General features: G+C 65.9%; 2 protein-coding genes across 2 annotated transcripts in view; one reads left to right on the top strand and one right to left on the bottom strand.

The window, feature by feature from the left end:
* MNEG_2358 (hypothetical protein) overlaps positions 1 to 4,274 on the bottom strand; it is a gene marked incomplete at both ends in the record, with an annotated part of 5,671 nt that extends 1,397 nt beyond the window's left edge. The window contains 9 exons of the mRNA XM_014049162.1: positions 331 to 546; positions 833 to 1,040; positions 1,433 to 1,516; positions 1,836 to 1,898; positions 2,248 to 2,366; positions 2,632 to 2,682; positions 3,149 to 3,249; positions 3,527 to 3,661; positions 3,923 to 4,274. Coding sequence (XP_013904616.1) covers positions 331 to 546; positions 833 to 1,040; positions 1,433 to 1,516; positions 1,836 to 1,898; positions 2,248 to 2,366; positions 2,632 to 2,682; positions 3,149 to 3,249; positions 3,527 to 3,661; positions 3,923 to 4,274 — 1,329 coding nt within the window. The remainder of the gene's footprint in view (positions 1 to 330; positions 547 to 832; positions 1,041 to 1,432; positions 1,517 to 1,835; positions 1,899 to 2,247; positions 2,367 to 2,631; positions 2,683 to 3,148; positions 3,250 to 3,526; positions 3,662 to 3,922) is intronic.
* A 346-nt stretch (positions 4,275 to 4,620) lies between these two features.
* Positions 4,621 to 8,013, top strand: MNEG_2357 (WD repeat domain phosphoinositide-interacting protein 3; the record flags this gene model as incomplete). The annotated part of the gene is made up of 8 exons (XM_014049161.1): positions 4,621 to 4,722; positions 4,913 to 5,023; positions 5,308 to 5,382; positions 5,686 to 5,761; positions 6,118 to 6,230; positions 6,524 to 6,688; positions 7,064 to 7,363; positions 7,612 to 8,013. The coding sequence occupies 8 exons, from the start codon at positions 4,621 to 4,623 to the stop codon at positions 8,011 to 8,013; spliced, it is 1,344 nt and encodes a 447-aa protein (XP_013904615.1).
* Positions 8,014 to 12,311: the final 4,298 nt, after the last annotated feature.

Here is a 12,311-nt window from a genome sequence, read left to right as displayed (position 1 = left end):
GTGTGTGTGTGTGTGGATGTGTGTGTGTGTGTGTATATGTGTGTGTGTGTGTGTGTGTGTGTGTGTGTATATGTGTGTGTGTGTGTGTGTGTGTGTGTTGCAGATAGAACCGAGAGCAGCACGAGCATTTTGAGCGGCATAGCATTTCAGCAGAGCGCGGCGGCAGAGAGGCGCGCTGGCATGGACAGCGGCCTGCAGGATGAAACAACCACTTTCGCAGCCAGCATCAGGATGAGACCCTGAGCGCACATGGTTCCTGTCATGCTCGATGCAACTGCAAACACACGAGCGCGAGCGGGCGCAGATGACGCCACCGCACACGCCCCGCACCTGCTCCCACGGCCGCTGAGTCAGCATCGCCGCGAACAGCGGGTACAGCTCCCCCGCGTTCATCGCCGCCGCGTGCTCCTTGATGCCCGCCGCGTCGGCAAACACGAGGGCGCGCCACAGCGCCGCGTAGCGCGCCCTGAACTCGTCATCAATCACGCGGTACAGCCCGTGGTCAAGCAGTACGAGCTGCTGGCGACTGCCCACCTTGCGCACCAGCTGGCGGCGGAGGTGGGTTTGCCGGGCGCGTTGGGGGTGCGGGGTTTGAGTCATTGGGACGCGGGTGAGAAGATGCAGGCCAAGCAGGGGGCAAGCCAATATCTTGAAGACGTGATTGTTCACAGGGAATTGGGGAGGAGGGGGGGGGGCGCGCCAGGAAAGCAAGGGTATCGGTGATCATTTGTGTTCGGGTGCTGCGCCAACCTGCGCCGACCAACCCCTTGCCTGCGTCTCATTCAGCGTTTCGCCACACTCGCGCCGTCACGGCGCGACGGGGCGCGCGCACCATGTTTGCCGCGTGGGGGTCGCAGTGCACGTCCCCGTGGATGAACACCATCTCATTGAACGCCTCGGCCACCAGCGCGGCCAGCGCGGGCCGGCTGACGCCCAGCCGGTCGAGCGCGGCGCCGTCTGTGACGCGGGCGCCGTCGATGTACTCCATGGTGAGGACGCGGCTGCTGGAGAGGGCCGGGTAGAGCTCCGGGATGTGCACCCTTTGGGAGCGGGCAAGGTTGGCGTGTGAGCGTGTGTGCATGTGTGTGTGTGTGTGTGTTTGTGTGAGTGCGTGTGGGTGTGTGGGTGTGGGTGTGTGTTGTGGTAGGCAGGTGGTGAGGGCAGTGTGCTTTGCGTGCGGCTGAAGGGGCTTGGACGAAGGTGATGCGGAATAGGGCCTTTCTACTTGTCGGCTGCCGAGCTGGCTACTCAAAGTGTGATGCGCACCCAGGCCTGCCCGGCACGCCCTCAATCAGAATGTGGGTGCGGCACCAGCCTGAAAAACGCCCGCCCGGGGCGCTGGCTGGGGGCGGGTGCGGCCGTGAAATCTCAATCGGGGTCAAGGGCCGAACTTGAGTGATTGCGATCTATGCCGGGCGCCGCGCGCGCGCACCTGCCGGCCAGCCGCGACTTGGGGGACGCGAAGTTTGCCCTGCAGCGCTCTGCGTTGGACGCCTCGTGCAGGAAGTCCAGCTCCCTTGGGGGGGGGTTGGGGGGTGAGGTTGATGAGGTTGAGAGATCAGGTTGATGAGGATGAGGGGTCAGGTTGAGGGATCAGGTGCAGGGATCAAAGGGGCAGGTTCGGCGGTTGGTGCGGGCTTCCGGCCAAGGGCCCTCTGCGTTATGAGGCGACGGCGGCGGCCGAGGGCGGCGGAGGGACATATCGGCTGGATCTGGTGCCACCGACGACGCCGTCGACACGCCTGCCGTGCAGGCGTGCCCCACCCAGTCGGCCGATTATCCGGCCGCGCAGAAGGCCCTGCAAACCGCTCAGTGTCAAAACCCCGAGCGCCCACCTCGGCAGGTTCTCCTTGACCTCCTCCACCAGCCATTGGTAGTTGAAGTCCGGGAACATCACCCTGGGGGACGATTGTAAACGACGGGCCGGGGAGGTCAACGATGCAGGGTTGGAGCGCATTGAGCGGGCGGCTTCGGCTCAGGAGAGCGGGGGATCACTCTGCCAGCCGTGTGCCCCCGGCAGTGCCAGCCACTCTTGTGGCACGTCGTGGGCGCCCAAAACTCCCAAACACCTCGTCGTTCAGTGCGGTCTGGCAGCTTGACTGCTGCATGGGGGTGCCTTTCCTAGGCAGGGGCAATCCCTTGCCACAGCACAACTGCCCGTCAGCGCAAGCAGATACAGGGGTTGATCAACCAGCGAGGCAGCATGCAGCCCCCTCCCACAAGAGTGGGGGCCTGCGCCGCCCGCACCTGGCCGCCCTGACCAGCATCTCAATGGTGTGTATGTCGGCGGCGCAGCTCTCCCTGAGCCCGGCGTGCTGCACCTTCACGGCCAGCTTGGAGCCGTCCTTGCCAACAGCAACGTGCACCTGCGGCAGCAGAGGAGGCCGTACGGGGGCAATTTCGTGGGGACGATCCATCCACCGTGGGTGATGGCGGGGTATGGCTGGCTCTCAGGAGGTTAACGTAGACGGACAAAGGTCAAACAGGGGGCAGTGTCCGTGCAAAGCGCCCGAGAGGGCATGTAGTATGGGAAAGAGGATGGGGGAGGAGAGGTCGGGCGGCGTCGCGAGTCGCGGCTGGACGCGCCTGCGCGAGGGATGCGCTGGCGATCGGTTGCCGCTCAAACGACACGAAGAGCTGCTCTGGGGTGGCCCCCAGGTCCTCCTTTATGATGGCGGACACCTGGGGGGGGGGACAGGGGGGAGTGCGAGGGCGGGCTCGGTGGCTGACGGGATGTGCACAAGAGCTTGCTGGCGGGCATGGGGCGAGTTGAGTGGTGAGGCGGCTGCAGGGCGCACTGAGGGTTGAGCCTGCGTGTTGCCGGGCATGTGAGGCGCGCTAGGCGCTTGGGGGCCTGGGCAGCATTTTTGCTTCTTAAGACGCAGCATGAGTAGAAACCTCGATCATGTCATTCGCAAGAAACAGCAGGAGACGTACACATGGACAGCATGCAGTCACACGCGCACACAACCACACACACACACACACACACACACACACACACACACACACACACACACACACACACACATACACAAACTTGCAACAAAGGCACGCATGCACACACGATCTATGCACGCACACACCGCCCACACATTCGCCATGCAACAATCCTGAATTTGGGCGCACATTCGGCTGCCCCGCGCACCTCTTCGTAATCGCTGACGGGGCACCTGTCCAGCAGGTTGGCGCGCATCGTGTCGACATACTCAGACGGCAGCAGATGGTCTAGCTGGCCGATGTGCTGGCCTGGGGGGAGGGGGGGCGGGGGTTGGGCTCGTGATTGCGTTGCGGGGCCTGGGGAGGCGCCGGGCCTGATTAAACGGCGACAGCCTGTTGAGACAGCAAGCTGTGACAGCTGTGGGCGGGCTGCCGCGGCCGGGCCAGGGGCGCGCTTGACGCCACTGCACCAGCCTGAAGGGGGATCGAGCGTTCAGAGAGTGTGGCTGATAGGGCAGCAGCTGCACCCCCGCGCCGTGCCGCTGCCTGGCAGGTGGCGGAACGACCGAGCCCGCCGCACGCCTACCAAGCTTAGTGTATATGCCGCCATTTTTGAAGCACAGCGCAAGCAGCCGCTCCGCGCCGCGCTGGTGGCAGGCGGAGAGCACCTCCTGGCGCGCTGGGCCAGGGGGTGGCGCGGCCGCGAGTGAGGTCTTGTAGTCTGTTTGGGTAGCAATTGGGTGGTGGTTTTGAGTGTGAAAAGTGGAATATGGAGGCAAAATGGGTTTACATAGCTGGTGGCAGGCTGCGGTGTAAGGTAGGGCTGCCCGTGGACGATGGCTGAGATGCGGAAAAGTGGGATACGGAAACCAGGCAAATACGACCGCCGCGCGCTGGCGGCCGCAATTGCTCGTTTGCTGCATGCGGCAACCGCCGAGATCAAGATACATCTGCGGGAGCCCAGGGACCCGCCCCCTCGTACCCGCCACTATCGCCGCCGCGGTCGCCACGTCACGCCCTAACCGCACCGCCGCCAGCGCTCCGAGCTTGACAGTATCGGTGACGTCGTCGAATTGTGCCGCCACCACAACGCCGCCGAGGCCCAGCAGGTACCGCAGCTGCGCAAATCCGCGCGCCAGCGGTGCCGCGGCCGCGAAGCTGTAGGCGCGCCGTACGCATGGTTTGGTCCATGCGGAGGCGCGGGCGGCGGCCGCGGCGCCCGCCGCCGTGAAGGTGACGGCGGCGGCGTAGCGCGCGTCCTGATGCTGCAGCTGCTTGCCTTCCCACGCACCTACATGCGCCAACCGCCGCACAAGTGCGGCGTAGCGGCGCATCAACAGTATGTAAGTACTATCTGGCGTCACGATTGTCCGGGGCTCTTCAGGAAAGGGTTGACGAGTGCGAAGCAGAGACTGGTGCGTCGAGATCGCCGCTTTCAGCTGTTACGGTGTGTTGAATTGTTTAGAAAGCGCCACTGTAACTTACCGGTCACAATTAGTTTTCAAAGCGGGTTATTTCAGTTGCGGACGAAGGGTGATGTCGAGGGCGTGATCAGCGACACCGCGCACACTGCTGACGGAGCCGCAGTATCCCTTACAGCGTGTTGGTGTGGCCCCTGGATTCTCTGGTGCTGGACGTGCTTGGCAGGAAGCGCCCCTTCCCCGAGGCACGGGCAAAAGTATGGCCCTGCAGAGCCTGTCCTTCAACCAGGACTATGGCTGCTTCGCATGTGGCACCACCTCGGGGTTCCGCGTGTACAACAGCGACCCCTTCAAGGAGACGGTGCGTGCGCACGAGCGCGTGGCGAGTCTGCAACGAGGGCGCACCAGTGCCACGTGCTCGGTGCATGACGACGGTTTGCTTGGCATGGCCGCACATGCGCCCCTCCCCTGCGCGCCGACGCCTCACAATGCCCGCCCCCGCGCCCCTCCCTCGCACCTCGCCCCGCGCCGTGCTGCCCCGCGCCGCCCAGTTTTGCCGCGGCTTTGGGAATGGCGGCATCGGCATCGTTGAGATGCTGTTTCGCTGTAACATCCTCGCAATCGTTGGCGGCGGGGACGCGCCGCAGTACCCGCCCAACAAGGTGCGCGGGCGGGCCGCGGGCCGCGCGCATGGAAGAGGGGAACCACGTGAAGCACCTCAGCACGCGGCGGTGGGTCGGCGAGACGCTTAGCAGGGGTTGCGCCTGCGATTGCAACCGCCAGCAGCGCGCTGTTGCGTGCTGGATTGAGGGTGGCACGGCAGGCGAGGTGCATTGTGCAAGTATGGCTTGCATTGGCGGCGAATGGGTCGCCCGCATGGGTGGTGGTTAGCAGCCTGCGCCAGCGGAACGCTCATTGCCGATGTTGACGCAATGCCCGGCTGCAGGTCATGATCTGGGACGACCACCAGGGCAAGTGCATTGGAGAGCTCAGCTTCAAGACGCAGGCGAGCAGCGCCCAAGTCTGGGGAGCGCGCGTGCATGTGTGTGTGTGTGTGTTTGTGTGTGTGTGTGTGTGTGTGTGTGTGTGTGTGTGTGTGTTGGGGGGTGTGTTGGATGCGTGATTTTCTCAGACCTGCTGTGCGTCTTGTGCTTTCTTGTGGGCGGGCAGCCACGCGCATGCACGCAGCAGTTGGCGACCCCGCCCTCGGGCAACCGCAACGCCAACCACCCAGCCAGCCGGCGCTTCGCGCGCCCTGCAAGCGGCCGAAGCCTCGCCAATCGCTGCTCCCCCCGCGGCCTCCCTCACGCGCATGTGCGCGCAGGTGCGCGCCGTGCGGCTGCGGCGCGACCGCATTGTGGTGGCGCTGGAGCACAAGGTACTGGTCTATAACTTCGCAGGTGGGGGCAAACCACCACCTTCAAAAACGGAGCGATCGCGTTGCATCGTTGGCATGTGCACCTTGCATCGTGGCGCAGGGGATCCGCTGGCTTGGACGCCCAAGGGCCGAGGGACGCAGTTTGGGGGTGCCAGCACGGGCGCTTGGTCCACGGCGGGCGGCTGTGTCGGGCCCTGTCACTGGACATCAGTCATCCCTCGGTAGCTGGAGCTAGCGCAGCGGCGACGCAGCCGTGCCGCGGACGGCAACACGCGTGGCCTGGCAGCCAACAGCAAACTACTCCACGCTCACGTGCAACCGCCTGGGCCGCCAAGCCTCTGACCCACCTGCTTTCAAATGCGCTGCCCCCCCCCCTAGATCTGAAGCTGCTGCACCAGATTGAGACCCTGGCCAACAGCCGCGGCCTGGTGGCGCTGTCGCCCTCGGCGGACGCGGTGGTGCTGGCCTGCCCGGGGCTGCACACGGGGCAGGTGGGCGGCGACGCGGGCAGGGGGTGCGTCCTGGAAGCCGTGGCTGGGAGACGCCTTTAGGAAAGTGCGGGGTGTGTGTCGCCACCAGACCTGAGTCGCAGCTGCAGCCGCTGTGGGCGACGTAAATCAGCAGGCGCCTTGTCTCACAGGTTCGCGCGGGCGTCGACGCGCGCCCCAAGGCGTCGAATTTGATATCAACGATCCTGCTGACGGCGACGAGGATGGGTGTAATGTCACATCCATCCTCGCTCCACCCGCCTGCCATCACAATCATACAATTGCGTATAATGCAGGTGCGCGTGGAGCTCTATGACCGGAAGCAGACGCGCTTCATCAGCGCCCATAACACCGCACTCGCGGCGCTCGCGCTGTCGGCCGATGGCAAGCGGCTGGCGACGTGCAGCGACAAGGGCACGCTGGTGCGGGTGTGGAGCACCGCGGATGGCAGCAAGCTGCAGGTGAGGGGGGTGCTGCAGGTCCGCGGGGACAAGTGGGGGCTGGGCTGCTCGGGGCCTGGAGGGCGCGGAGTGTTGGCTGCAGGTGAGGGGCGCTGCAGGCTGGTGGGGGCGGGGGGGGGGTCCTCTTGTTTCTTGTTACTCGGGGCGCACAGGACGGGGTGTGTTGGCTGCATGAGCGAGCGAGGGCGGGGCCGCGGCAGGGCTGTCGGACGGACAGGCGCGGCCATCGCGGCAGCAGCGGGGATGCACTCCGGCTGGTGTGGGGCCGCCCCCTGCGGCGTTTCGGGCTGGCAGGCTTGCCGCTCGCCCTTTGTCGCCCTCTCAAAACACCGTCTGTCCTGCTTGCGCTTTCCCCCCGGCCTGCGCTTCCCCCAGGAGCTGCGGCGCGGCAGCCAGCCGGCGACCATCCACTCGATCGCGCTCTCGAAGTACTGCGAGTGGCTGGCGGTGTCGAGCGACAAGGACACAGTGCACGTCTGGGCGCTCTCCTCCGCGGTCGCCACGGGCCGCGAGGCGCCTGCGGCCGGCCAGAACGGCGCAAACAACGGCGGCGGCGGGCAGGGCGGGGCGCTGGGCGGCGCGTACGGCGCCAGCGGCGGGCAGCAGCAGGGCGGCGGCGCGGACGCGCCGGCGGGGGCGAAGAACGCGAGCCTTGCGGTCGTGAGTGCGCTCAAGGTGCGGGGCGTGTGTGGCGCAGGCGCGCGCGCCCTTGCTCACAGTAGACAACAGGGCGGCTACTGCCCGCTAGGCTGATACGCAGCTGCAGCGTGCGCAACCCGTGCCTGCCGATTGCCGGCACCAGCACCCGCGTTGCCCATCCCGTGTGGAATCGGCGCAAGGCGCTCACCCCACAGCACCCCTATCGCTTCCCCAAGATCCCCCTCACAACGAAGCGTCTCCCTTCCCCGTCTCCCCATCTTCAGAGCTATGTTCCAATACCAGTACCCCAGTACCTCTCCTCTGAGTGGTCTTTTGCTCAGTTCCGCGTCCCACCCCCCAGCGCCGCCGCCGCGCACCTCGCGGCCGCACAGCAGCAGCACCCCGCGGGCGGCATCGGCCTCGGCCTCGCGGCGCCGCAGCAGGGCGGGGCGCAGCACGCGCAGCAGCAGCAGCAGCAGCAGCACCAGGGCCGCATCATTGTCGGCTTCAGCCCGGCGGAGCTGCACACCCTAGTCGTGGTGACGCAGGCGGGGACGTACCACCGGGTGTCGTTTGACCCAGTCAAAGGCGGCGCGATGACGCAGATTGAGCTGCACACGTTGGTCGCGGCCGTGGGGGCTGACGCTGATAACGGGGACCTTGGGGGCGAGGCGGTGCTCGTTTGACGCGCCGCCGCTGCTCGCGGCGCGGGCGGCCGCACGTCTGACCTGTCATTGCTGTTTGCCATGGCAGCGGCTGCTTGTGCCACCCATCACTGCTGCTCGCGGGGCGAGCAGCTTCTGCACGCTGTGACACGGCATGGAGCTGCAGTCGTTCACATCTCGTCGGGCGCGTCCCGCGCAACCATTGGAGCCGGGTCCAGGGGCGCAATAACAGGTGTTGGGGGTTGACTCCTTAATGCTTTTGTGGGTTCGGCATGGCTCCACACACAGCGGGGCGCTGCGACAGGCGCGGGGGGCGCTGTGTGTATTTCATGTACAAAAACGCACCATGCATCAAACCGGGTGTAAATTCAGCCTCGGCATCCCCTTTTTTGCATGACGCACAGCAAGTCCAAGACGTGTGTTGTTGCAGCTTGAGGCAGGGTCGGTACAGCGCGGCGGGTGCCGCCAGATCAGCAGGCTCACCGCGGTCAGCGGCTAGGCGCCCCCTGTTGCCTGGTATGTACCATGGATAAAATTATTATCTGAGACAGCAGCTCGAGCATATTCTTCTGAGAGATTGTACCGCATGGCATGTGCATGAGTCTGCGCCACCTGCTGCCGGTCACTTGCTGCAGTAGCTGCAGTAGCTGGTTGCCCCACGGCCCCGAGATCAGCCGCGGTCGGCAGCCTGGTGGACGCGGCCGCGCTGGCGCTGCCCTCGAAGGCGCAGGCTGCGTTTGCTGCAGATGTGGGGAGCAGGGCGTTGGGTTGGGTGCCCACAGCAGGAGTCGGGTGTGCAGCAGGGGGTTCCTACCTGGATGTGAGGGCCATGCTTGGTAACTTTACATGGCCTGCTTGTGGCCCCTCGCATGCCCTACCAGCCATCTGCTCAGCTACATGACCTGTCAAGAAGCGGGATCACCAGTTACAAAGGGATCACTGCTACAACCAGCGCAGTACGCTGTGGCTGGGCGTCATCCCTGGAGTAATCAACTCCCCATTACCAACCGGCAGCTTCCAGGGCCCGCGCGCGCCGGCCCGGCCCGGACAGGACAGGACCCCAGCAGCTGCGCCCGAAGGCCGCCCCCCGCGCGGCCCGGCCCGGGACGGAGTCGCATGCGCCAGCGCTGGCGCCGGGGCAGCGTTTCATTCATAGCCTGTGGCTGCGGGCCTCCGGTGCTGATGCCGTGGCAGGAGTGGCACTCTTGTCGGCACGTCACAGCAGCCCCTGAGCACGGGCGGCGTCTTTGGCAGCGGGACGAGGATATTGCCAGGAGCTTCTCGCCAACAGCCGGGCTGGTTGTGAGTGGTTGCTAGGCCGGGGCACGCATGCACCCTCACGTGCAATGCCTGTGAAGGCCGCAAAGCGTGCACTGAGTCAGCCTTTCCCAGCCATGGCACAGGCCACGCGGGGCCGGGCACAGGTGCGGATTAGGGCGCCCCAACTGGGCCCCCCGTGCTGTGGCGCCCGACCAAGTGCATGCGTGCACGGGGCGGCTCGCCGGGCGCAGGGACCAAGGGCTGGTTGGAAGGGAGCGGTTGGGGGGCTGCGGAGGGCCGCCGCCTCTGTGCGACGCATGCCCATGTGCTTCGGCTGTATCAATTGGTAATGCATTCTTCCCCGGCCGGTGGCTGCAGGGTACCGGGGCTCTGGGTGATGTGGCTGTATTTACGATGACGACCGCCGGGCAGGCGATCACCCGCGGGCGACATGCACGCCGGCTGCGCACCGTGCGTCCGCTTCAACTCCTGCATGCGCCCAGTCTCCGCGTGCCGTGGGTCTCCTGGGATGTTCAGGCGGTCTCGGCCTGCCGGGCCTGCAATAACGCCTCCCCACGGGCAGCTGCAAGCCCTTGCACCTGCCCGGCGGCGCTCATCGGGTGACGCCTTGTGGACGGCCGCGGCAAGCGTCGCATGAAAGTGAAAGGATCTGCTTGTCAATATCATCTCGCGTACACATGTGCCAATCACCGCCGTTTCGCGGAGCGTAACTCGATAAGCCTAAGTCGCGCAGTCACACATCCTCTCGCTCCTGCGCCTGCCCCGTGGGGCAATGCCCACCAGGCTCACGTCTCCTTTACCACTCAATTAATTAAAACCACGCGCGCTTTGTCGTTGCTTCTAACACTTAGGACTGTTGCCAGCGGCTCTTGCAACTAGCGAGGGAGAAGGTGGCCACTTCCTCCCTGCAGGACCTAGAGAGGAGCTGCACACATCATACCGCGGACTGGGTTTCACGTCATATCGATTGTACCAGGAGCTATTCTGGAATATATACATTGCGCAGGACCGAGTGCAGGAGCCAGCGTAACGAGGAGGGACGGAGCCACGCAGAGGCTCTATGGGTGGGATGAGGCCCTCTCACGACTATGATATCAGGATAGGGCCACCAGAGCGGACTGTTCGTTTTCAAGAGGTGCGTGGGGAGAGCCTGGGATGTCTGGCGGGGCTTTGCCGTCCAGCCCGTCACTGCAGTGGATCACGCGCAGGGGAAGCTGTTCCTGGGCGGTCTCGACGAGAGCATCACGACCCGGGACATCAACGAGTATTGCTGCCAATGGTGAGCAAGAGCAACGGGGGCCCAGGCAGCTGGGCGAGTCGCCCGTCGCCGCCGTGCAAAGCCTTGGCCGCCCGCGACGTGCGGTCTCGCCGCGGCTCCTCCTCTCCCGCCCCGCGCCGGTGCGCCCCTTAAGCGCAAATTAATCAATCCTTGTAGGGGCGAGGTCACGGATTCGGTGGTGATGGACGCCAAAAACTATGGTTTCGTGACTTTCAGGGACCCGGCGTGTGCAATGGCCTTTTTGGAGGTGAGTTGGTTGGCCGCCTGCGCACCGCACCGGCGGCCGTCCCGGCCCCCCAGCCGCCCCCGCCTGAGGGCGTGCAACCCTGCACCCCAACGCCGCCGGCCACCGCCCCATATGCGCGGCGGCGGGCCGCCGACGCGCGCCGCGCACGCGCGCGCCCCGGCCTGCTCATGCCCGCGGCGGTTGGCCCCCGCGCAGCGTCAGTTGGCTGCGCGCCGCGCCCGCAAGTGGCCCCGGCTCTGAGCACGCCCCGCGCATGCGCACATGCAGCCGTCAGCGGGCCAGCGGCGGCGGCGCGCCCGCAAAGAAGACCCCTGGACCCCCTCACCCCCACCGCACACCCACCTGCTCCTGCCCCTGCCACGTCATCACATGTGGCCCGCAGCAACGAGACCATGTAATCCGCGGCCGGCGCGTGGACGCAAAGGCAGCGGTCCCCAAGCACCTCGGCGGCAACGCGCGCCTCACGCGCAAGCTATTTGTCGGCGGCACCAAGTGAGCGCTGCCGGGCGCGCCCCAGCGCGGCGCGGGTCTGGGCTGGTCTGGTCCAGCCCCCTCGGGCTCGAGCCCGGCGGCCTTGAGGAAGCCGCACCCCCCAGGCGGCCCGCGGACGCCGCCGCCGCCCGGACGGCGGGACGGCGGCCTTCAACAGCCCTGCCAGTGCTTGCAGCTCGCACGCGGCGCGGTTCGATCGTGCGCCCCCCCTGCGCGCGCGGCCTGTCTTTTGTGTCGCCCCGCCCCCATCCCAACCGCTTGTTTACATGGGCCCCATTCCCTTCCTTATCCCAGGAACCTGCGCACTGAGGAGTTTGTGGAGCACTTCTCGCGGTTCGGGAAGATCGAGGACGCGGTGGTGCGCGATCTGATCTGGAGATCTGATCTGGGGCCCGGCGGGAGAGGGGCGCTGAGGGTTCCGATTTATGCATCGCGGCAGTCGCTTGCTTGTACTGTCGCGCGCATAGCGGCACCTCGTTTAGTTGCTGTGGGGATGCAGGGGTGCACCTGGGCTGCAGGGCGGCGGTTGGGGGGCCTGGGCGTGTCAGGCCAGGAGGGGGGCGGCGAGGTTTAGGGTTTTGGAGGTTAGGGTCTGGGGCGAAATCTGGGGCGCATGCTCACCCCTGTATGTGCCGGGGCTGGGCCCGCGGCGCCTGCTCTGCCTCTGCCTCATCGTTCACCTGAGGCCCTCACCCCCAACCCCCCCTCGGGTGACGCCCCGGGAGCTGTTACTCGAGCGGCCCTGCGCGTCACCTGCGGCGGTCCCCTCGCCACTCCTCTCCAGCCACTCCTCACCTCACTCGCGCCTGTCGCTCCCAGCCACCCATTCTCCCCGGCCGCTTCTCCAACACCTCTTTTTGCGAGCACCCTAGCAATCACCCTTAGTCGCGCCTCCCCCCGCCCTTAGTCACCCTCGTGCCAGCCCCCCCTCCGGCTGACACCCGCCCCCCCAAAAAAAACTCGCGCGCGTGCACACACACACACACACAAACACACACACACACACTCTCACACACACAC

The sequence above is a fragment of the Monoraphidium neglectum genome (genome assembly GCF_000611645.1).
Source record: "Monoraphidium neglectum strain SAG 48.87 unplaced genomic scaffold scaffold00265, whole genome shotgun sequence".
NCBI lineage: Eukaryota > Viridiplantae > Chlorophyta > Chlorophyceae > Sphaeropleales > Selenastraceae > Monoraphidium > Monoraphidium neglectum.
This window is presented reverse-complemented; position numbering and strand designations above follow the sequence as displayed.